This window comes from Pleurodeles waltl, chromosome 10 (assembly GCF_031143425.1).
Source record: "Pleurodeles waltl isolate 20211129_DDA chromosome 10, aPleWal1.hap1.20221129, whole genome shotgun sequence".
NCBI lineage: Eukaryota > Metazoa > Chordata > Amphibia > Caudata > Salamandridae > Pleurodeles > Pleurodeles waltl.
Window position 1 is genome coordinate 477,576,821 of NC_090449.1, and position 23,747 is coordinate 477,600,567.

The 23,747-nt window shown below is 44.7% G+C and overlaps 1 protein-coding gene across 4 annotated transcripts in view; it reads right to left on the minus strand.

Annotated features, from left to right (window-relative positions):
- ATG9B (autophagy related 9B) overlaps nt 1-23,747 on the minus strand; it is a 411,143-nt gene that overhangs the window by 108,272 nt on the left and 279,124 nt on the right. For all 4 annotated transcript variants that reach the window (XM_069210766.1, XM_069210767.1, XM_069210768.1 and 1 more), the window contains one exon: nt 2,367-2,520. In XM_069210766.1, the coding sequence (XP_069066867.1) occupies nt 2,367-2,520 (154 nt within the window). The remainder of the gene's footprint in view (nt 1-2,366; nt 2,521-23,747) is intronic.

Here is a 23,747-nt window from a genome sequence, read left to right on the forward strand (position 1 = left end):
AACGAATACCTCATTTACAGGTAAACAAGACTGCACATTCTAGGCAGAACCCTAGTGGCTTCAGTGTCAGGTTTTGGAGCACCGTAAACTACCAGAACACCGAGTCAGAAAGAAAGATTTGAGGGACAGTTGTCCCGGTATATTTGGAAATGCGATGAAACTTTCAAGCCAAGAAGAAGAATGAATCACAAGAACAATTTAAGCCTATGGAATAGGGACTAAGGTTCCTCAGAAGAGATCTGTTTAAATGCACTATGTGCCAGCATTAAGGAAGGCAATCTTTCATTTTGCTAAAGTGTTGGGTTAAATGTCATTTTTGTGGCGAAGGAGGTTAAGACACCCTTGAAAATATTGGAGTTATTCATCTGTTTCCGTTGTTGGAAGTCAGGTGTGAAAATACTACGGGAGCTTTAGTTCAAGTAATGGAAAGACATTTCACAATTTATGTCTCAAATTAAATTCCACAACAACACTGACTATTAATAAAATAGTTTTTCTACAAGGACTCTCCCACTGGAGGCTAAGTTCACCATTCTATCTGGGACAAACGAACAACTGCTCATAGGCGGAACTCTGCACTGGTAAGGCCAACTTCCTGCTGCGTGTCAGTTCCCAAACAACTTTCTTATTAATGGTGATTATAAAGGTTCAAAAACATTTTGTGTCTCTATTCAGGATGGAACTAATGGGGGCTTTGTCCACTAAAGAGAGAGAGAGCGAGCACAGTTTTTTGTAAACATTTTTCTAATTATTTATAATACATATAATGCACATCATGCACATAGGAACCAGTAGAGAGCTGAATCGGGGTGCAAGAATACCAAGGATATCCAAAATACTCGAGCCTAGTGCTGTCATTGTATATGCCTCCCATGGCATACACCTAACATGACAGATGAGGTTTATTTTGGACGAGAACTGTCATGCATCAACAACAGTCTAAGGCGACTTACCAGTTAATATGTTTACAGGTGATTGAGTAATTGTCCGGGAGACTGAATGCATTTATTTATTCACAGGCTTAACTGAAGAGGTGAATTTGAGGCCTGTAAAGAACGCAACAACATATTTTTTTACTCTTAAATGTGAGCTTAATGTGTTGAGTGAAAAATGCTGCATATGGAGCAACATACTACAGCATTGTTTGTATCTGATAGGTTTGGTTTCAAGAAGGTTTTAGGAGGCTTAAAACCTCATCGCTGATGTCCGACCTTGCCAATGGCTTGAGCCATGGATTTCACAACAATAGGTCTGGCAACTGGTGAGTCCAACTATGCAGCAGTGGGGTGCTCTGATCCAACTGATAATATAGAAGTTCCGTCATTATTTCACTGGCCATATGCCTTTACCTTTGTAATTGCTGTCTATAAATGCTTTGCAGCGGGCTAATCCTCCAGCTCTTTATCCTGCGCTAGTACACATACATGAGATTCTGGGTGTAGGGACTAACCTTACCGTACCAGGTGACTCAGGGCTAGGCCGTCACCCAGGAGCAAGCTGACACAAAGAAGTCTGTTTGGGTGGCCCGATTAGGGCACTTCAAGGGTGTCTTTGGTGCATACTACAAGGTCACCTGACAAGATTCCCAACGAACACCAGAACTACCGCGCTGTTATCTCAGTTGAGTGGGTGACTGTACAGTGCGACTTGCAATTTCAAATGGTCCAGCTTCCCAGAATGAATAGTCCAGTGAAGTGAGGGCATGTAAAGTGTCACATCTTTGCATTTTACCTTTTTGGAACAAAGTCTTCAAACTTAAGAAACATCAGCTCTAAAATGTCCGAGTACCTGCACATCAAATTTCAACAGGTTTTATTGGGTAGTGGTCAAACAATACAAAAATGGGATGACCAGAAACCAAGCAACACAAAAATAACTATTGACTGACATACGTGACCTGCATGATTAAAATGGATAACCTCTGGAACATGTACATCAGATCAGAAGTTAGCATGCAGAAGAAAACTTCTGAAAGAAAGATATGTACCATGAAAAACATGAAAATAAAGAGCGAGGTCAGACCTCAAAGAGGAGCTGTGAAGGAAAATCCAATCCCCTCTGTATTTGAAAATATAATGATCAGGGGAATCAATATATATTAATACGCTGGGCATAAAGATGGCCACGATGTTCATGCAATGAAAGACTCTTTTCTTGAATATTCACGTCCACCCCTTGCGGGAAAGGACACCTCATCAGTATGAAAGAGACAGGGCTGTTTATAAGTAATATAAACCCCGGAGTGTAGAGGAGAGAAAAGGGAAGGAGAACGTGATCGGAAGAGAGGTTTAGGAGGCTGCTGTGGAATAATCCGTAAAAGACATAAGGTATTAAAAAATGTACACACTCAAGAAGGCGTCACTCACCGCTTTGTACTGGAAGAGCTGGGCCATTTCGTCCCTGGTCTCAGACTTATGAGCATGGCCCTGCCAGTGGTCGGGTATGTAGTGGATGTGGGCCAGGACACACTGCAGCAGCTGCTCTGGGCACCACACCATATGCTCATCTGGAATGAAGGACCTGCAACAATAAAATGAAAAAGAGGGTAGGCAGACGACAGGAGTGGGTCTCTGTTGTGGAGGAAGAAGCTATAAAAAAAGCCTAGGGTCTGATGGAAAGGGTGCGGGAAAGCCTGGTTCTTCAACAATAGCAAGTAGGTTAATGCACGTTGTGTTATGGTGGAATGCATATAGAGTCCAGTGGCCTGATAGAGAAGCTCAAGGATTCAAGATCAGTTTACACCCAGAATTTAACAGTAAGACTAAGTGGCGATCTGCTATAGGGGGCTTTCTGCGAGCCATACCAGTCTGTGGGACTAATAGTGAGAGTTTTATATAAGGGATGGATATTCAATAGTGTGTGTAAATTCAGTTCTGTGCTGAGGAGCCATGTTAAAGCATGTGATTGGAGAGATTGTTTTCAAGTGACAGGAATTAGATTTGTGTGGGGTCTGATAGTAAGAGCTTTATGTAGGCCTGGAATGACATCTTCTAATGAAACCTGCAGAAAATGGGCTCCACTCTTATTTCACCAGTTTGTTTTGCAACTGACTACCCGGTTTTTGGACTTTTACTGTGAGTGAGTCCCACTACCCGAGTCTCACAGTAAACTTGCGGTATGGGACTGAGTATGATAACCACCACTGTATGCCTTATAGCAGAAGCCGCTGCTGCACAGCTAGGTTACTGGTTATATGTAACCATTTGTGCAGGTTGCACATGTGAAACTACCATCGTGGCAGCCCAGTATCTGTGCACAGATATCCTGGCTCAAAAGAGAATCTTAAGGGATCGTATTGACCTGGGGTAGGCCTTATAATATGAATGGCATTTATTGTACAGGTCTGCTGTACTTACAGAAGGTCTATGGTGTTTTCACTGTATTTACATTATAAGCAAAATCTCCCCTACAGTACCGTTTTGTACTACTTAGGCCTACAAAGTTTAACAAGGTACCAAACAAAACGATCCACATACACATCTTAGGGGGCTTCACGATTTGTCATAATTCTGTGAGCATTATCAGATTCTGGACTTTGTCCCCCCTACTGGACCAAATTAATTTTCTAGCTCCCAAGCAAAGGGATCAAATGCTTCTCCCATGCAAAAGGGGAATTAACAGTGATTTACCTGGTTCCGGGGAAAGGAAGGGGTGGAGGAAAATCTGCTTCTGATAATTAGCTTGGACTGTGACTTCAGCGGACCTCAAGGACTAGGATTGGTCTGCTCAGTGCCAGTGGTGTTGGCACTCGTATGCCCCTCTGAGGAACAGTTGGGGGAAGAGGAAAGGACCTGCCTTGCGACCCTAGACGGCTCTCCTAAGACGTCTGTGGACTGTCCCTACACTTCACTGCCATCCATATGCCCTTCCAGAAAGCCATGAGGGTCTGGGGCGTGGGGAGGTCCTCAAGGCGGGTGTTTTGCTGGCTGACTGTGGAAGGGCTGCACTAGATGGCCCCACCGACAGGAGAATGGCACCAGAAGCTAAGCAGAGGACAGATATGGCCCTGGGAGCATTAAGAATACAGTGCCCCATGCAAAGTTCCCTTTAGAGGGCTGGTAGCCCAAAGAAAATGCTCTGGTGGCTACGGCTGGTCACCAGGAGCACAACAAGCGAAAGATCAGTCAAATCTGCCAGAGTTATGCCCCTTGAAAAATTTGCCTTTAGCAAAGAAAAAAATGAGCATGCAGTGCCCTGCCGATTCCTTGGGAAATGGCCCCTGGGGTGGGCCAGGGTAGGATTGGTCAGTGCAATGTGGATTTTATTGAACAATTATGCCAATTTATGGCAGGGCATGCGTGAAGCCCCCTTCCCGTTTCCGGCCCTGGGGACACATATCTTCCTGGGCATCAGCACCCGTAGGAGACCTGCAACAGCAGTGTCCCTCCCACATAAGCAGCAAAACGACAAGAGACACAGGGCCTGCGTCACCTGACTCCATGCCGGTGTCTGGTGGGGTGTGCATGCACTCCGCTCGAAAGTCTCCCGTTTGTGCTCCACGCGGTGGAAGAGATAGTTGCTTTTTCTCCTCCCTGCTGAGTATAGCGCTCACAAAAGCAGCAAACCCAGGATGCTGGTTGCCGACAAGAGCCGGGAGCTAGCAGGGCCGTGAGGTCCTTGGACCTCCCCCTGCAGCCATCAACAACTTATGCAGCGAAGAGTACCCTGGTAGGACCAGGGCACCCATAAAAAAGGCAATACTGCAGCATAAGGCTGCAAAGTAAAAGGAGAACGGGTTGACCCATTCACCCTCTCGTTAGATATTCACCGCTCACCTGACGGAGTGCCCGTAAGCCTCTGCGTAGACTCTAGTTACATGCTTTTTTTCTAAAATCCAGGAACAATGGCAAAGAACAAAGAACAGTAAGACGGACATTTATAGTGCAGTTGGCTAGCTGTGAATCATGAGAGAATATAATGGAGGAAAGACATTCTATTATGTATCAAAGCTCTACATTTTTCTGGATATCAACCAGGAGACTGGCATCAGACGAAAATAACTTGAGTGAGTGAAACACACCATCGAATAAATGTACGGCAAAGGCAGGAATGTGTTCCTTGCAAAATGGAGAAAAAGGCATACTGGGAAGAAAGAGCGGGAATACGGTAATTCTACATGAATTAGAAGAAGATACATACAGCGTAAGAATAAAAAATGTAAATAAATCCTTTTTGCTAATAAATACTGAACAATCAGGTTGCAGGTTGATATTATTAGCTACAGTGAGTTATTGCATAACAACAATTTAGAATTGAAAGTCTCAGTGAGGAACCTGTGGAGTTTAAGTATGAGATATCACTGCCTCTGACCCAGCAAACTCCCATGAACTAGTTTTATTATATAATTTAGGGCCGGATGTATCAAGCCTTTTAGCATTCGCAAACGGTGTGAATGCCCGTTTGCGAATGCAAAAAGGCCTTTCAGAATGTATTAAAGGCATTCTGAACACAATTGAAAGGAATCGCTAAAATATCAACTCCTTAAAATTGCGACCCCATTTAGAGAATCGCAATTTGCGATTCTCTAAATGCGGCATCGCAAATAAGGAATCCTTATTTGCGATTCCTTAAGCACATGTATGAAGCAATTCCTTAATGCGAATTGGGCATTTAGGAATCGCTATTACCACCAAGTTGAACTTGGTGGTAACCATGTGCAAATTTTTAAAATGCATTTTTAAAATTGACATGTAACGCACACATATCCTTTTGGCATGTGTGCACCTTACATGTCTTCCAAAATTGTTTTGGGGTGCAGCAGAGGGGGCCTTAGGCCCCCAGCACCCTGGAGTTTGCATTTCCCGAATTGCGAATTCCAGTTCGGAATTCGCAATTTGGGAAATGCAAAAAATTCACAAATATGGGCCGACAGGGCCACAGGTGCGAATGGGGGCTGTATCGCAATTTGTGATTCGGTAATAGCATTTGCGATTTTTAAGAAATCACAATTACCGAATCACAAATATGATACATAGCATTTTGTGACTCAGAAATAGTGATTTCTTAAAAATCGCTATTTCTGAATCACAAAAGGCTTTTTTCATACATCTGGCCCTTAGTCTGTTAATATATATGTTTTTGACATTTGGTGTTTAGTTGCTGAGATATCCTGTGTAACAGTTTCTATATGAAAATTGTTGAAACACTACTGGCAAAAAAATGCCTCATCAGCACAATCAAGCACAACTTCTACAACAAGACTAAAGGGAACAAGATGTTGTGAATGCATGGTAGGTCATTTTTACCCCATTAGACAAGCATGTTCTTAGAAAAAAAAACAGTGGCATTTGTACAACTTGGAACGTAATAATCTAAAAGGGTACTAGAATCAGACATTGGTGCACACTTAACTGTAATGGGCACAATTACAGTTTGCAGAGTGATGATCATTTTTTATTCCTCTATTTATGAGAATTATATAATGCTCATACTTAATGGGGCACAGAAGAGCTTTACAAGCCGGGTATGAATGGCATAATATGAATTAGTAATTAAAATTGAGACATCTGAATTGCTAGTTGTAAAAAGGCAGCAGAGAAAGAACTACCAAAGGTATGAATTTAATACTTTAAGTTAACCTTCAACAACAGGAAGAATAATATTACTTACCAAGTAAGCATCTGTTCGTGGTATAGATTCACATGCTTTACATACTCCTGCCACCTAGTGTTGGGTTCGGAGTGTTGAAAGTTGGTTTTCTTCGAAGAAGCATTTTCAAGTCATGGGACCATTGTTAAATTGTTTTTCCCGCAGGCAAGTGAGAAAAGGAGTTTAGAGGAAGTATAGAAAAAGAGATGTCCAAGCAAATTTAAATATGTATGTATGACTATATACAAGTATAAAGTAACAAATGGCCCAGGCGTCCGGGGAGGAGGGAGGGCACGTCAACCTACAGCAGTACATGCCATGAACAGATGCTCACTAGGTAACATTATTCGTTCAATGGCATGTGTGGCTGTAGATACACATGCTCTGCATAGACTGTAAAGCAGTCCCTCCATGAAAGCTGTGCCTAGTGGGAGTTGCAGTTGACTGAAAAAGTGTTCTTACTACTGCTTGGCCTGCATTGGCTTGCTGGCATGCAAGTACATCTACGCAACAGTGTTTTGTAAATATATGTGGTGTAGACCATGTAGCTGCCTTACAAATGTCAGCTATGGGTATATTTCTAAGGAAAGACGTAGTGGCTCCTTTCTTCCTGCTCTGGGAGTGACAGGAAGTAGTCTTTTTGCTTTAGCATAACAAGTCTGAAGACATTTTGCTATCCATCTAGCTAAGCTGCTTCTGGATATTGGATTTCCTTTATGAGGTAGTGAGAATGCTACACAGAGCTGTTTAGTCTTTCAAACCTCTTTAGTTCCATCAATGTAGAACATTAATGCAAGGTTAATGTCTAAAGCATGAAGGGGTCTTTCGGAAATTGAGTCGGGCTGCAGAAAGAAGACTGGTAACTCAATTGATTGATTAATGGGGAACTGAAAGACCACTTTAGGGAGGAACTTCGGATTAGTGCAAATAACAATTTTGTCCCTGTGAATTTGGAAGAACGGTTCTTCCAAGGTTAGGGCTTGGAGCTCACTAACACGTCCAAGAGATATGACAACAACTAAAAAAGCCAGTTTCCATGAGCGGTACTGAAATGGATATGAGTGAAGTGGCTCCATAGGAGGTACCATGAGCAGTGCTTAATTTGTAAATAAAAACGTGCCGGTGCCCAAAGCCCTTCTTTTAAACATGCGGCTGCTGCAATTAAATGTGCGAACGCAGGATAATACGGCAGCATAATTCTGAAGCCGTCTCAGGCCTCTTCAATCCATATACAGCCACTCCCTGCCCCTTCAGCTTAGTCTTGCAGCTTCCTGCTTCCTCCCATGTTGACGCTTTTTACCTTTTCTCTTCCTCCGTATTTCCCATATGTGTCTTTTGCTTGCAGTAAATGTTTGAGGCAGAAAAAGAAGTGCCGGCCCTCAAAAATAATTGCCAGTGCTCCGCACTGGAGACAACAAACACAAATTAAGCACTGCCCATGAGCCTGGCAGAGACAATATTGAGGCTGCATGATGGTGCAGGAGGCACTCTTGGTGGAATGACCCGTTTAAGGCCTTCCATGAATGCTCTGATCATTGGAATTCTAAACAGGGATGTATGTTGTCTGTTTTGTAAATATGCAGCTATAGCTGTGAGATGTAAGTGAATGGAGGTGTAAGCTAAATTTGCTTTTTGTAGATGAAGTGAGTAGCAGATAATGTCTTTGACAGTAGCTTTAATAGGTTTAATGTTTTTGGGCTGACAGTAGCAAACAAAGCCTTTCCACTTTGCAGCATAACATGCTCTGGTAGTGGGTTTACAAGCTTTTCTGAGAATGTTCATGCATTCTGCAGGCAAATCCAAGTAACCTCAAAAGCCATATCGCAAGGTTGAGAGACTTAGGATCTGTAGGAAAGTACCCTCTTTTTGGCATGTTACCCGAAATTTCTGCCTGATATCAGTGTGTTTTTGACTGTGTCCCTGGGATCCTGCTGGCCAGGACGGCCAGTGCTTATGGTTTATGGCTTACTTGTCAGTGTGTTTCACTGTTTTCTAAATTGTCACTGGAGTCCTGCTAATCAGGAACCCAGTGCTCATGCTCTCTCTGTTTCCAAATTTGTCACTACATACTGGTGACCCAGTATTTCACTCCGAATTGGCATACTGGTCACCCCTTATAAGTCCCTAGTATATGGTACTTAGGTACCCAGGCCATTGGGGATCCAGGGGATCCCTAGGGGATGCAGCATTTATTTTGCCGCCCATACAAAGGCTTTTGCAGGACTGCCATTTCAGCCTTCGTGAAATGGTAAATGCACCCTTTCACTGCCATTTACACTGCACCAGGTCAATTACAAGTCACCTATATGTCATCTTCCAAACCTGAAGGCTGTGTGCAAAGTACCTGTTTGTGAGGGCACCCCTGCACTAGCAGAGGTGACCCCACATAGTCCAGGCTCATTTTCCTAGACTGTGCTGAGTGCAGGGATGCCATTTTACGCAAGAACTAGCCATAGGTCAATACCTATGCCTAGCTTCACAATGGTAACTCCGAATATGGGCACGTAGGGTGTCTAACAACTGGGAATTGTACCCGAATTTTGATTCCAGTATTGGTTGGACAATCCCATGCACTCTGGGGGCTCCACAGTGGACCCCCAGTACTTCCATACCAGCCTTCTGAGGTTTTCCAGGCAGCCCTGGCTGCTGCCGCCTCACAGACAGGTTTCTGCCCTTCTGGTGCTTGACCAGCCCAAGCCTAGGAAGGCAGAACAATGCATTTCCTTTAGGGGAGGGATGTTACACCCTCTCCCTTTGGAAATAGGTGTTACATGCGTGGGAGGGGTAGCCTCCCAGAGCCTATGGAAATGCTTTGAAGGGCACAGATGGTGCCCTCCTTGCATAATCCAGTCTACACCGGTTCAGGGACCCGCAGTCCCTGCTCTGGCGTGAAACTGAACAAAGAAAAGGGGAGTGACCACTCCCCTGTCCATCACCACCCCAGGGGTGATGCTCAGAGTTCCTCTAGGGGGTCCCTGGGTTCTGCCATCTTGTTTTTAGGATGGTCAGGGAACTCTGGGAGCATCTGAGTGGCCAGTGCCAGCAGGTGATGTCAGAGGCCTTCCCTGATAGGTGCTTACCTGGTTAGATGACAAATCCCCCTTTAAAGGCTATTTAGGGTCTCTCCTCTGGGTGTTTCTTCAGATTCGGATTGCAAGACTCCAGCAGGAATCCTCTGCATCCATTACTTCATCTTCTACTGACGGAACAACCGCTGACCGCTCCAGGAACTCTACAAAACTGCAACAAAGAAGCAAAGACGATTCAGCAACCTTGTAACATCAGCTCCTGCCAGCAACTGCAACAGTTTCCGGGTTGTGCATTCTCCGAGGACTGCCTGTCTTCAGTCTGCACCAGAAGACCCAAAGGAATCTCCCGTGGGGTGACAGAGTCACTTCCCTGCTTCAGCAGGCACCTCTTTGCAGCGACAACTGGTGGCTTGGGTCCCCTCTCCAGACGACAGGCGTGGATCCCGCAACACGGGTGAAGGACTAAAGTGACTCCGACAGTCCCAACGTCAAGTTGTCCAACTTTGGTGGAGGTAAGAGCCTGCTTCCCCACGCAAGACAGTACCCCCATGCACCAAGTTACTTGCAGTTGCCAAGGCTTGTGTGCGACCCTCCAAGAAGTTCTTCGTGCACAGCACAGCTCCGGTCCCCAGCACTCCATCCTGCCACGCGCAGCTCCCTGAGTGGTTCTCCGGAAGCGTGGGATCTCTTTGGGCCTCCATTTACACCTTTTGTCCCCGTGCTGTGGGACTCCTCTGTGCGCTGCCTGGTCTTTCGTGGGCTCTCTGGACTGCTGAGGACCCCCTCTGTTTCCCCCTCCTGGGTGGAGTCGACCTGGTCCTTCCTGGGTCCGGGCAGCGCCATTTACCGCTAATCCCGAGCTTTGTGTTTACCAAGGCTTGTCGGTGAGCTTCAGCGGTGCAAACTAGACTGTATTCTTCCATCCGGCGTGGGACATCTTCTACACCAACCAGGAACCAGCATCTGTCTTTGGTGCAATACTGACTTTGTCTTCTCACTGGTGGTTCTTCTTTTTAACCTTCATCTGGGTTAGCAGGGGCTCCTGTTCTCCCTGGACTCTTCAGTACTTCTTGGACTTGGTTCCCTTCTTCCACAGGCCTTCAGGTCCAGGAATCCATCGTTTGTGTCTTGCAGTCACTTCTGGTTCTTGCATATTTTTCTATCACAACTTCTTGTGTGTTTCAGGAAACTTACTATGATTTACTCCTGCTTTCCTGGGCTCTGGGGTGGGTTCTATTACTTACCTTTGGGGTTTTCTTACACTCCCAGCGCCCCTCTACACACTACACCTGCCTAGGTGGGAAACCGACATTCGCATTCCACTTTCGTAGTATATGATTTGTGTTCCCCTGGGCCCATTTCTAACTATTGTGATTTTCACTATTTGCACTGTCTTCTGAGTGTTTACTTACCTGTTTTTGGGTACTAGTGTATATATTGTGTATATTACTTATCTCCTAAGGGATTATAGTCTCTAAGGTATATTTGGCAAGTGTGTCACCAAAATAAAGTATCTTTATATTTCTACCACTGAGTATTTTCTTTTAAGTGTGTAAGTATAGTGTGACTGTAGTGATATTGCATGAGCTTTGCATGTCTCCTAATTAGGCCTTGGCTGCTCATCCACAATACCACTAGAGAGCCCTGATTCTAGACACTGACTAAATACACTAATAAGGGATAACTGGACCTGGTATAATGTGTAAGTACCTCTGGTACCCACTACAAACCAGGCCAGCCTCCTACAGGGACTGAGTGTCTGAATTGACCTTGGTTTTGAGTGAGAAGGTCCGGACTGTTCGGAAGCTTCTCATGGGGGACTACTGAGAGGACCCAGGGCTGCCGCTCCCACTTGGGAGCTACAAGGATCATGTTGAGAGATGTCTAACTGATCCGTCAAACTAGAAATGGAATGAAAGGATGGGGCGGAAAAGCATAGGCAAATATCCCTGACTAGTTCATCCATAGAGCATTACACTTGGATAGAGGATGTGGGTATCTGGATACAAAATCTTGGCATTTTGTGTCTTCTGCTGTGGCAAAAAAATATCTATTTGAGGTGTTCCTCACTTCCAGAACTATTTTTGACAGACTTGTGGGTGGAGTTCCCATTTGTGGACTTGTTGCTGCATCATGCTGAGCAGGTCTGCAAAGTTGTTGTCTGTTCATGGGAGATACTCTGCCACCAGGTGAATGTGACAGTGGACAGCCCATTGCCATACTGTCTGAGGGAGTTGTGACAATTGGAGTGACCGGGTTCCCTCTTGTTTTTGAAGGTAGCACTATTGCTGCCATGTTGTCTGGGCAGACTAAGCCAGCTTTGTGAGAGAGGTGATAAAGAAATCGTTTCAGGGATAGAAATACTGCCTGAAGCTCGTGGAAGCTGATGTGTAGGGATTCATGATGGGGATCCCAGTGACCCTGTACTGACAGCTCTTGAAGGTGAGAACCCCTGCCTGTGTGTGACTCATCTGTTGTCATTGCTTTTGCGGTGTCCGTGTTTTTTTTCACCTTCTCAAGGGTGGAGTCCACTTGATGGCCAAAAAGATGCTCCTTGTTTAAGGGTATTTTGAGTACAGCTAGTTGTACTTCTGATTTAAAACCTGAGCATTGAAGACAGGCATGTCTCCTTACTAGGATGCTGATGTTGATACCGTGTGTAGCCGTGTCTGAGGCATCTAGGGCACATCTGATGGAGTTGTCACTGACTGTCTTCCCCTCTGCGACTATCTGTTGTCCCCTTTTTCGGTGCTCATTTGGGAAATACTGGAGGAGCTCCTCCATCTCAACCCAGAGAGCCTGACCATATCTGGCAAGTATAGCCAGTGAGTTGGTGATGCCTATGATCTTATGTAAGGTACCTCAGAGGCAGCAGCTTTGTATTTTTTATCTACTCTAGGGATGATAACCCTCGAACAAACTGGTTCCTTAAACATTTTGCCTACAGGACGAAGCATGCAAAGGAGCACGGGGAGAACTGGATATCCCTTTGTGTGGACATTAGGGTAACAAAAAGAAAGTCTTGCTCAATGGAGTCCCTGTGTAGCTCAACATTGTGGAAAGCAGCTGCTCCAGCTATTACTTGCTGGTAGGATGTGGCATTCTCTGGTGGTGAGAGTCGAGTGGGGGTATAAATATGGATCTATGGAAACCATGGGATCAAGGTCATATGTGTCCCATGGAATTCGATCCTGCTGTGAACCCACCCAAATATCCCCCAGTGAACAAAGGGGAACCCTGTGCTGTTAGATCTCCTGCAGTAGGAGAGGTAGGTAAATGAGGAGGTGAGAGCGGTGGAGGAGAAGTAGGGGATTAAGGTGGTGGAGAAGGTGTTTGAGGAGGAGGAAGAGGAAAAGGCTTGTGAATAGTGGTGGTAGCCTTGTCATTAGTCTTATTTGAAGACAGTGAAGTATCTAGAGCCTCCTGAAAGTATAGTGTCCTTTAAAAGATGAAGGGGTGGGGTGGGCATTGGGGGGTGGGGGGGATTAAGCAATTATGCGCCCTGTACACTCTGGATGTCGAGCATCCATGGTCTCCAAAATGAGTTCAACTGGAGATGGTGTGGCCAAAGATTGACTAGAGTCTTCCAGCCTCAAAGGTGTTGAATCCCTGTTTTTTTGACAAGGAGGATGCTGGTCAGTGTCCTTTTGTTGAAGCCAAAGCAGAGGTGGAGTTTGTTCGGCTTGGTGCCAAAGTGGTCGGTGCCAAAGTTTGGATGAAAATAGCAACAATAACTCGGACCAAAGATGTTGAGGTCTATGGTGAAAACGATGTCTTGGCCTTGACAATTTTCAGTGCCGAGCCAGTAGGTGGGACATCCGAGCCTGTTTTACGGAACCAACAATGGCCTAGTGGCTGTGGCACTCCGGCGACCTCAGTAAGGGGCTTTATGGCAGACTTTGTACTTATGGGTTGCGCCAATGTCACCTTGTGGCTTTTGATATCTGACTGGACATCGGAGTCGAAGTCCTGAATGGAGAAGGTCTCCTCCTATTCCCGCTCCGCCTGGGCATGAACCTCCCCGAAGATGTTCGGAGAGTCAAAAAGCTCTTTGGCCCCGAAGGGTCTTTTTGTGATTTGAAGGATCTGTATGCATCACAGGTGACTTCTTGATGGTCGAGTGAGATGCACAGGTTACACACCAGATGTTGTTCAGTGTGTGGGAATTTTGCTTAGTACCGAGGACAGGAGCGAAACACTGTCCGTTCCATCAGCACAGCATACTAGTCGGTGCCACATGATGAGGTAGGCCTGTTCAAGCGAGGGCGCCCCAGAGGGCGTGCGGTCGGTTCTCGGACCGACAGAGTGAGACGAGCATGAGAATGTGGGAAAAACATGAATGAGAACAATACCATTGATGAAGCAAAAGACGGAAAGAAAGGTTTTGAAACCAAAGCGAGGGGAAGACGTGGTGCAGAGGCACACGACCGAACCTGACGGCAGAGAGAAAACAAACTAACAAAGGTGTGGATGCCCATGCATAGTGTCATCGAGAAGGAGTCACATGATCCCATAGCTCGAAAATGCTTCTTCGAAGAAAAACAACTTGCAACACTGTGAAGCCAACACTATATAGCAGAAGTGAGCAGAGCACGTGTATCTACAGCCACACATGCCATCAAACATGTCTTTTAAGGAAAGACAGACCATATTTCGTAGTGAATTATGGGGAGCAGAAGAAGTCATGTGTGAGGGATTCAGGATGCTTAGGTGCAGTTTGTTTCTGAATCTGTTAACACTCATTGCTCCTGAGTGAGAGAGACAACCATGTACATTCAAAAGTTGGTGAGATTGAAGCTCTTTTTATGGCACTTGCCAGACATTTAAATTTAGAGTGCACTTGGAAAAGGAGTCAATAGAAAATTTCTTATGGAGAGGTCAAGTGGTCCAACTTCTTCCCTCCCAAGGTAAGTGGTGCTACTAAGTAAGATAATTTTTCGCAGGACAACATTCCAGTTTCATACACCATAGAGGCAGTTTTTTATCTTGCTTATGTCGGATGGTAGACAGGATTACAGAATAGTAAAACTATGAAAGGTTTAACTTTGAAAACCTAAAGTATGAAATTAAAAAAGACAAATTAGGTAAAGCTTGAAACCATCAGAACTGTAATTGAGAAAAAGGGTACAGAGCTAAGGTCAGTACTTTGGTAAAGGTTAATGTTCATGTTAGAATTGTGATTAGGGTCAGGGTTAGCATTAGGGTTTTCAGGATGTTAAAGCCAGGTTTAGGGACAGAGCTACTACTGAGGCTATGGGTAGTGAAAGATTAGAGGGTCAGGACCAGTGGCGGTTGATAGCAAACTAAATTGGAGGGGCACAAAACACACACACACAAAACTACACACATAACATACACACTAATATAAATATAAACAAGCATTTGCAAAGCAGTGGGTCTTGCGTTTGCTCAGGTTAGAGATATTGGCGTTGTAAATTCCTAACTGGACTTTTCTTGCCACATAAATTGAAAATGAAAAGTAAAACAGTTGATATAAGCGAGTTGATTCAAGGCACCACGGCTGCCATGAGCATGGGCCCAAAGGAGAGACACAGAAGAAAAAAAAAAAAAAAGTTTGCTCGCAGTCAAACATATCAGCAAAAGTGTAATTGTCCATGTAACAGGGTCGATAGCCAAGGCGGTAACAAAACTGCCCCAAGGCGGGACAAACGTAAAGCATTTATACCAATGATAATAAATGATTTTTGAAAGACAAGCCCATTAACGAGTCATAGCGATGGCCGTGCAGTGGGTGATTAAAAGCCTACAGATAGAATACAACATTCCAGAGCACTTGCGCACTCGATCTAAGAAAACACTTATCTTACTTGATGTTCTGCAGCACACCCCCGTTCTCTGCAGCACACCCAGGCTCCAAAAGGCACTGCCTATGCCTGCACTCCAACCCAGCTTCCCAAGACAGCTGGGTTGGAGAGGTTTGAATTGCGCATGTCGGTTTGGCCTTAGCAAGGTAGCCAGCCAAATCTACATGCGCACTTCAAACTGAAGTGGTTTACTACCGCCTAGCCCCCCCCCCCAGATTAATTAATGGAGTCTCAGGCATCTGAAAGCTTACAGCCACAGGTTCTGGTTGTGTACTTGTTACAGATGCGGTAAAAGTATCTCCAGGCACAGTCTCCTTCCCTCAAGCCCGCTCCAACTCCTTTACCTCACTGCCGTGGGTGTGTGTGTGTGTGTGTGGGGGGGGGGGGGGCGGTGAGGTGCCCTACATGTGCTGGTACTGCCTCCTTTCCCCCAGAGAGAGACCCTTGCAGTGAACTGGTGGCTCTGCCGAAACCCAAGGAGGTGTGTAACCAGCCTGCAGCCATAGCTTCCCCCACTCTCAGTCCACGGACTGCCCCAGATGAAGAAGCAGCAGGAGGACGCATTAGCCAAAATAACCACACTGTAGGGGGGCTTTCAATTTTCTTTCTATATACTCCATCCTCCACAAGTCTCATTCTGGCACCCCATGGAACCAGCACTATAGTGACCAGCAAACTTTCTAGCCATCATGTTTCTTGGAACTTTAATGGTTTGCGCACAAGAGAGAGACGGGGGTAGGATCCTACAGTATTTAAGGGACATGCTAGCCCCAGCTACCATTCTGCAAGAAACCCATTTGACCAGAGAGGAAGTTATTGGGTTAAGTCAGAGAAGTGGGTTGAACAATTGGCACGCACACATCAGAGCTGTAGCACCAGAGGGGTAACCATACTGGTTAAGAAGCAGGTGTCTGTCTTAAGTGTTACAGACAGATCAGGCAGGTGACTTATCAACTTTTTGCAATTATTTGATAGGAAATTTACACTGGTGAGCTATTATGGCCTGAATGCATATGATATGGGGTCCCTAAAGACAATATTCCTAAATCTTTTAGATTTTACTGCCCTCATTATTATGGCCGGGGATTTTAATGTTTTCTTAGATTCTAAATTAGAAAGTCAGCCAAATGTAGGTCAATCGGTTACCCTAAATCATGTGCGTATCTTAAGAATATGATGGGTCAATATGCATTGTGCGACCTGTGAAGGGAGAGAACAGGGCCTTCCAGGGTATTCCTCTTATACCAAAAAATATGGCCACTCCTCTAGGATTGATTATATTTTTAGCTGGTCAAGTCATAAGGCAGGATATCTTGGATATTACCTATTTACCAGTTCATCTCCCTGATCATTCCACGGTTATGTTAAAATTCAGGCTTATTTTAGGGGTTGAAATAAGAAGGTGGACTCTAAACCACACTATGTTGTTGGAGGAACACTTGGTTAAAAGTCTGTGCAGAGATACAGAACAATTCCTTTAGGGGAATATAGGTTCAGCCGCTGCGACACTTGTATTGGATTCTTTTAGGGAGTTTTTTAGGGGGAAGATCACTAGCCTGTCCATTTTTAGGGAAAGAACTATAGGGAAGAGGTTAAGATATTGAAGTCTACAATGGCAAATCCAGAAGAATGATTAGTTGCTAGATTAGATACTAAGGAGATTATTTCATTAGAGAATAGGTTACGCCTGAAGAGACAGCAGCTGGCAGCTCTAGAAGCTATGCTGGAGGCCAGGGTGAAGAAGAGATGGAATGCAAGCAAGTTGGCCCATTTTGAATATGGTGAGAGCCCGGGGAAACTGCTTGCATGGAAGAGTAAAACTGATTGTGTGAGGAATAACAAGGAAATAAAAAGTGAAAAGTTGGGGTTAAAGGTGTCTCTCTGCCTGGAGATAGAGGGAGTTTTTTATTGTTTCTTCCAAAATCTGTACAATGAAGATTTATAGATTACGGAGGAGGTGGTTGTGCAGTGGTTAGGAAGGGATGCATTAACATCTCTGGCCTTAAGTGATCTGCCTATGTTGAATGGGTGTATCACACAGGAAGAAAGTTAGGGGGACCATCGTCTCAAGTAAAGAGGGGGGAAACGCTGCAGGCTCTGACAGCTGGCCAGTGGAGTTGAATAAAGCCCCGGACAATTTTATTCTACCTCTTATGACTACCCTATTTGGGGACATTTTCTAGAAAGGGACCCAGTTACCAAAGTCATGGAATGAGTCAACTGTTATGTTAATTTTAAAACCTGGGAAAGAATCAGCCTGCTGTGAATCCTTCAGGCTTATATCGCTCCTTAACAGAGACTATAAAATGTTCCCGAAGGTCCTAGCAGAAAGGCTGAGTGGAGTGGTTGGTGGACTGCTACATAATGATCAGAAGGGCTTTGTAAGGGGACGATCTCTTCATGAGCTAACATATGGTCTTACAGTAACAATCTATTTGGCCAAAGCCTTTAGTATCTCTCTGGCGGACATTACATTAGATTTCACCAAGGACTTCAATAGAGTAAACTGGGTGCAACTGGCCTCTGTTTTAAAACTGTATACGCTCTGTGATAACTTTTCGAGAGTCATTATCAAGACCTGGTAGCAAGAGTGCTAGTGAACTCAAATTTAACTTCAGGTTGTAAAATCAATAGGGGGACGTGGCAAGAGTGTCCACTCCCTCCTTATTATTTAATCTCTATATTGAGCCCCTAGCTTTCAGGTTCAGATGAGAATCTGCAATTTTCCCTTTTGCTTGCAATAGGCGGGAGAAAAAAGTGTCCGTATATACAGATGATCTCATGGTCTATACTTCAGACTTAGTCACGTTTTTTTCCAGCTATACTGCAGGCAACTAAAAGGTTTTGGTGAGGTCTCCGGGTACCAAGTCAACACGGGTAAATCAGAGATAAAGGTGTGGAATCATCAGAGGGACAATTCTTTAATCAGGAAGGAGATGAAATATCTGGGAGTCAAAATCATGCAATATGTGGAGAAGATCACAGATGTAAATCTTGCCACAGTAATGGCTGAATCAAGCAGAATGATGAAGTCCTGGGCCCATCTGCCTTTGACAGTGCTTGTAGAACCAACTTGCTGAAGATGGTTACTCTTCCCAAATTCACATTCTTGTTTAACTTTATTCCCATGCCTTTTAAGAAGGAGCAGCTAGAGAAGATACAACAGGCTATTAACTCCTTTGTTTTGGCATTTAAATGTTAGCATGGAAGAAGCTCTGTAGAGGAGAGATAAGTGTCTGTCTCTTCAGGATATGTATTGTTATGCATGGGCTTTTCAGTTGAAGGACGCTATGATCCTTTTTAACTTCCCTGATGATTTAGGTTAGTCTCCTGTTTAAAGCTATGCTAAAAAATCTTAGACAAGCTAACAATCATTTTCTCCTCAAATTTGGTGACGTAAAATTCTTTAGAAAAGTCGGAGTGAAGGTGCTCCAAGAAATGGCTTCTATGTGGTCTCAAATAAGAAATGCTGTAAAAGGGCAATATTACAGCTATGAGGCCCCTATTTGGGACTCCCAGTGCATCCGGAGTGCCTGAAAGTCGCATTAACAATACCACTTAGGTCAGCAGGCTTTCAATCATGGGGTCAACTCATGCGCAATGGTTTAGGTACCTGCAGCTTAAATGGTGGTCCCAGAGTTTGGAAGTGGAACTGGGGTCTATAACATAAGCAGAAGAACAGTTGATGGGGAAGTCCCCAGGGAGAAAAGAAGTTTCAGTGTGGTATTGGGAGCTGCTGGAGTCTATGGATGGAGATTTCAGTCTGACAGAGGAGCTCTGGGGGGGATGCTTGCCTAGGGTGCTGCTACAAGATTTTTGGCAGTATCGATGCACACATTGTACAGCACTGTAAAGCCTGCATTTTGTTGAGAAAGAACTAGCTCTTTTGCCTCCACAGAGCATACTTGACGCCCTACAAGGTTTCGAGGATGGGGAAAGGGGGCTTTGTAAGGTGTCAGAAGTGTTGGCTGGAGAAGGCGACAGCTATCCATATGTTTATGGAGTGTGCTGAGATTCAGAACTTTTGGGAAGAAATCAGTAAGATTGCTTCAATAATCATGGGGACACATTTAAAGATAAGCCTCAGTTTCATTTTTTTTAGGCTAGCAGATAGGCCTCTAAGGGCGAGTGGCGATAGAAATAAGCTGTTTTTCTACATGGTGTTACTAGCCCGCCATGAAATCTGCAGGAAATGGATAGCTGATACACCGCCACTAAATAAAGACTGGTTAAATGCATTCTCATATGTATCTAAAATGGACATAGCTGGGGGGGGGGGGGGGGGGTGTCTAAAAAGAAAAGGTTTTGGATCCCTTTAATGCAGTGGCTGGGTAGGAACAATGGTTAACCTGAGCTGAATGCAAAGAGCTTACATCGGTCCCATGATTGCATCTACCTGACACCTTGTAAGGGAAACAGCTTTCTTGGACCGGGGCAACCTGTAAGCAAAAAATGTATTTCTCTCAGAGGCCTTATTCTCCCCCTAGTAAAGGGTATGAGATTGAAAGAGTTGGAGAATTGGCTGGAAGTCAGAAATTCAATACATATGGTTAGCAGAGCTAACTATACATTGCACCCCTACCATGCACTACTTATGACCTCACCTACTACATCACTCATTACATCATTGATAACATCATCTAATGAGTGTGTTAGTTTGTTTTATACTTCACATAGTGGTGGGTAACTACCATAATACTTTTGTACCTCATTTTCTACCTGTTATGGCTGCCTACAACATTTTTCTCATGTTGCTGCTAGCCAATCAGAGCGCTCACTCCCGCACAAGTCTTGACTCCTGTGGAAGCGAATTGGACTAAGGGAAAAAGCCGCCCTGTGCCAATCAGCATGCTCTGTTTTTTAAAACTGTGTTTGAGGGACTCTTGCGAAAGTCTCTCAAACCCAACTGTCTACATAATTTTTAGAGAGAGGCAAAGTGCAAGACACCCAAGCTTTGAGGATTAAGTTACAACAGGTATGTCTTTCTAAGGTTCATTAATATGATGCGAAATGAGAGAATCAAATCATCTACACATGGACCAAATCGTCTAGCGAAAACAGTCCTCTCACTTTCCCAAAGGAGGCCAACACACATTTGGTTGTCTCAATTGTTACTTAGATATCATCCCATTTTTCCCTTCACCCCTTCTCCTCCACAAGGGTATCTGAACTGGAACCATTCCCATCTGTAAATCTGTCCAGTAGCTGTCCCCTAGCCAAACTTTCAGCTGTCGCCCCGTCAGCTGTGCGTGCTAACAGCATATGTTGTTCCTCCGCCACCCCCTATTCCATCAGATCCTTCGCCCATGGCTGTAAGAGGAGGCTCCGGGTTCCATTCCATATGATAGCTACTCTACTTTTTGCTAACAGCAGGGCCAGCTGGGCAATTTTATGTGGTATCTTCCATTTCTTAGGTCTAGTCATTACCTCCAATAGGCAAGTGTTCGGGAAAAGTGTGAGAGTCTGCCCAATGGCAGCTATTATTTTAGGTACCACCTCCCTCCAAAAAGTCTGAACCCCACTACACACCCGGGCTAAGTGCCAAAATGTGGCCCCTATCTCTCCCCAAAGCCCACATCGGATTTCCCTGGTTGGATTAATCTTATTAAGAATGTGTGGTGTCATGTAGGTGCGGTGCAGATAATTAAAACGCATCAATTTAAACCTATTATTGCATGAGATGGTGCGTACCAGTTCCGCAGCTTATCTCCATTCCGCATCAGAAATTTCTTCTCCCATGTCTCTTTCCCAAGCGCCCCGCGCAACACACGCTGTGGTTTGTCTGTTGTCCCTAAGTGCTTTGTAGAACAACGAGATCAGGTGATGTCCCTGTCCCATCTGATGCGTCCCCCCAATACATGTGAAGCCTCATTAGCCTCCGGGAAATCACAACATACTTCTTGTGCCACCCTTTGAAACTTGGCATTTTGCAAAAATTGCCCTGGTTCTACTCCAAACGACTCCTCTGCCTCCTGAAAAGGGATAAAGGGTTCACCCAGATATATGTCCCCTGCTGTAATGCAACCTGCCTCCTGCCATAGTTCCATGGACATACATTCCTCAATGGCTCTGAAGGATGCCAGATCCCAGAATTTCAAGTACCTATCGAAAGCTGCTTGACGGGTAATCTTCTTAACCACCTGCTCCCAGAAAGAGGCCGTAACTTCCACTAAGCGTAGGATCGGATGTTTTGATCTGTCTTCTTCATCAAAAGTTGCATCAGTGTGTCCCCACCGAGCATGCCCTGAAATAGCCTCTCCTCCCATTCGATTGAGTCAGTTATCCATGTGGCTGCATGTTGTAACTGTGCTGCATAATAATAGAGCTATATGTCTGGGGCTGCCAGTCCTCTGTTTTCTAGGTTTTTTCAAAGTGTTAAGAGGGAGACCCTGCTGTGGGTCCTGCCCAAATCAGCGAGACCAGAAGCCCATCCAGCTTACGTAAGAGGCTGGAAGCAAGTGGAAATAGAGTATTCTATACAAGATACAGATAGCAAGTAAGAAAAACAATTTTTGTAACCGCTGCCCTACCCATCGCAGAGAGAGGACGCCTATTTCAAAAGGCGGCAGAGCTCACCAGGTCATTGACTACTCTCTCTACATTGAGACGGTTATGATCCTCCTCTGTGTATGTGATCCATATGCCCAGGTATCGGAAACCCTTTAACTCCCATTGCAGCCCCACCTCCGGTAGTTGATCCGCATGCTTACCCTTAAGTCCCCCCAGGGGAAACAGCAATGAAAAATAACACAGGAGAAAGTAACGCAGTTATCTCCTAAAGAACATTTTTAGGGCTAGAAGGCACTCCATTGGCTGAGTTATGAGGGATTAGCGCATTGCACATTTTCAAGGCTAACAGACCTATTGCAAAGATATTACAAACAAGGACCATAATACATAACTTCTCCCAGCAGTAAAAAAAAGTTCCAGCTGTGAGAGAGCTTACAAAGATAATGAATGGTGGTAGGGGTTACTATTTTAGAGTCCCCACTAACAGTGTGGGGGCCTAGAGAAGATGTAGACCGAAAGAGCACATTGTGGTCAATGTTTTGAAGGTGGTCCCATTGTCCCAGGACCACCACAGGCTTAGGAGCAAAAAAGGTTTGTAGAAGTAATGCCCTGTAAAGCATTATGAAGCAAGTTTCCGTGCCACAAATATTTTAGTACGTTGATATAACTGTAATGCTTAGAACAACCCCTAGAGGACACTACAATGAAAATAGCATTTGTCAGAAACATGGTCATGTAACTATATAGTTAACCCTTAGAGGGCATAACCACACAAAAAGAAGATGACAGAAAGTAATGCACTGTAACCATGCCCTAGAGGGCATAGGGCATTATACATTTTCAGGAGTAGCAGGCCTACAGCAATGATATTACAAAAAAAAAAAACCTTAAAACACAATCCCAGCTGTAAAAAAAAAAAGTTCCAGCAATGAGAGTGCTTAAGAAAACACTGAATGGTGGGAGAGATTGTTATTTTGGGGTATTCACTAACCTAGTGTGGGGACCTGGAGATGACCTAGAGAGAACGATTGAGCCATGCTGAATGTTTTGGTGGTGGTCCCATTGTCCTAGGACCACCACAGGCTGAGTTATGAGCAAACATATTTTGTAAAAGTAATGCCCTGCGAAGCATTATGGGGAGAGTTTCCTGAGTGCAGTGAATATTGTAGTATTTGGCTCTCCCGCTGTGCCGGGAGAGCCGCTTTTGCTTTGAGGATTTCTGTTTTATTTAAAGCAATTACCAATTTAAAGTGTTTTAAGGGGAGAGCCACAAGAAATTACTCTGATTAGGTAACTGTGAACAATGTGACCAGCACTCCAATACCGCTGATCGAGGTCACGCTGTTGTGCCTGTTCACCCAGTGAGCGCTATGGCAGCCATGCAGAACGAAGGAGGGAGACAAAAGACAAAAATACTTCCCCCACTCTGAAGTATATTGGCAATTGTGCAATTATCCATGTAACGGGGCAGTCTGCAAGACATGACAAAAACAGCTGCAAGGAGGGACAAACCTAAAGGGATTTTTGAAAGGCAAGCTGTTACATGGATTACTGCATGATTGTCGATATGCATTACTATGGGCAAACCACTTTTTTTCTTTTGTCTCTCACCCTTGCACTCCATGGCGGCCACAGCGCTTTGAAGTTTTAAACAGCGCGAACTCGATCTGCAGTATTGGAGCGCTTTGCATGACTACCAGTTACGTTACATTTTTAGGGTCGAGCCTGCGTCGCATCACTAGCGAGATGCTTTAGGTATTGGAAAAGGGCTAGGAGCCCCATCAACATCACGTCA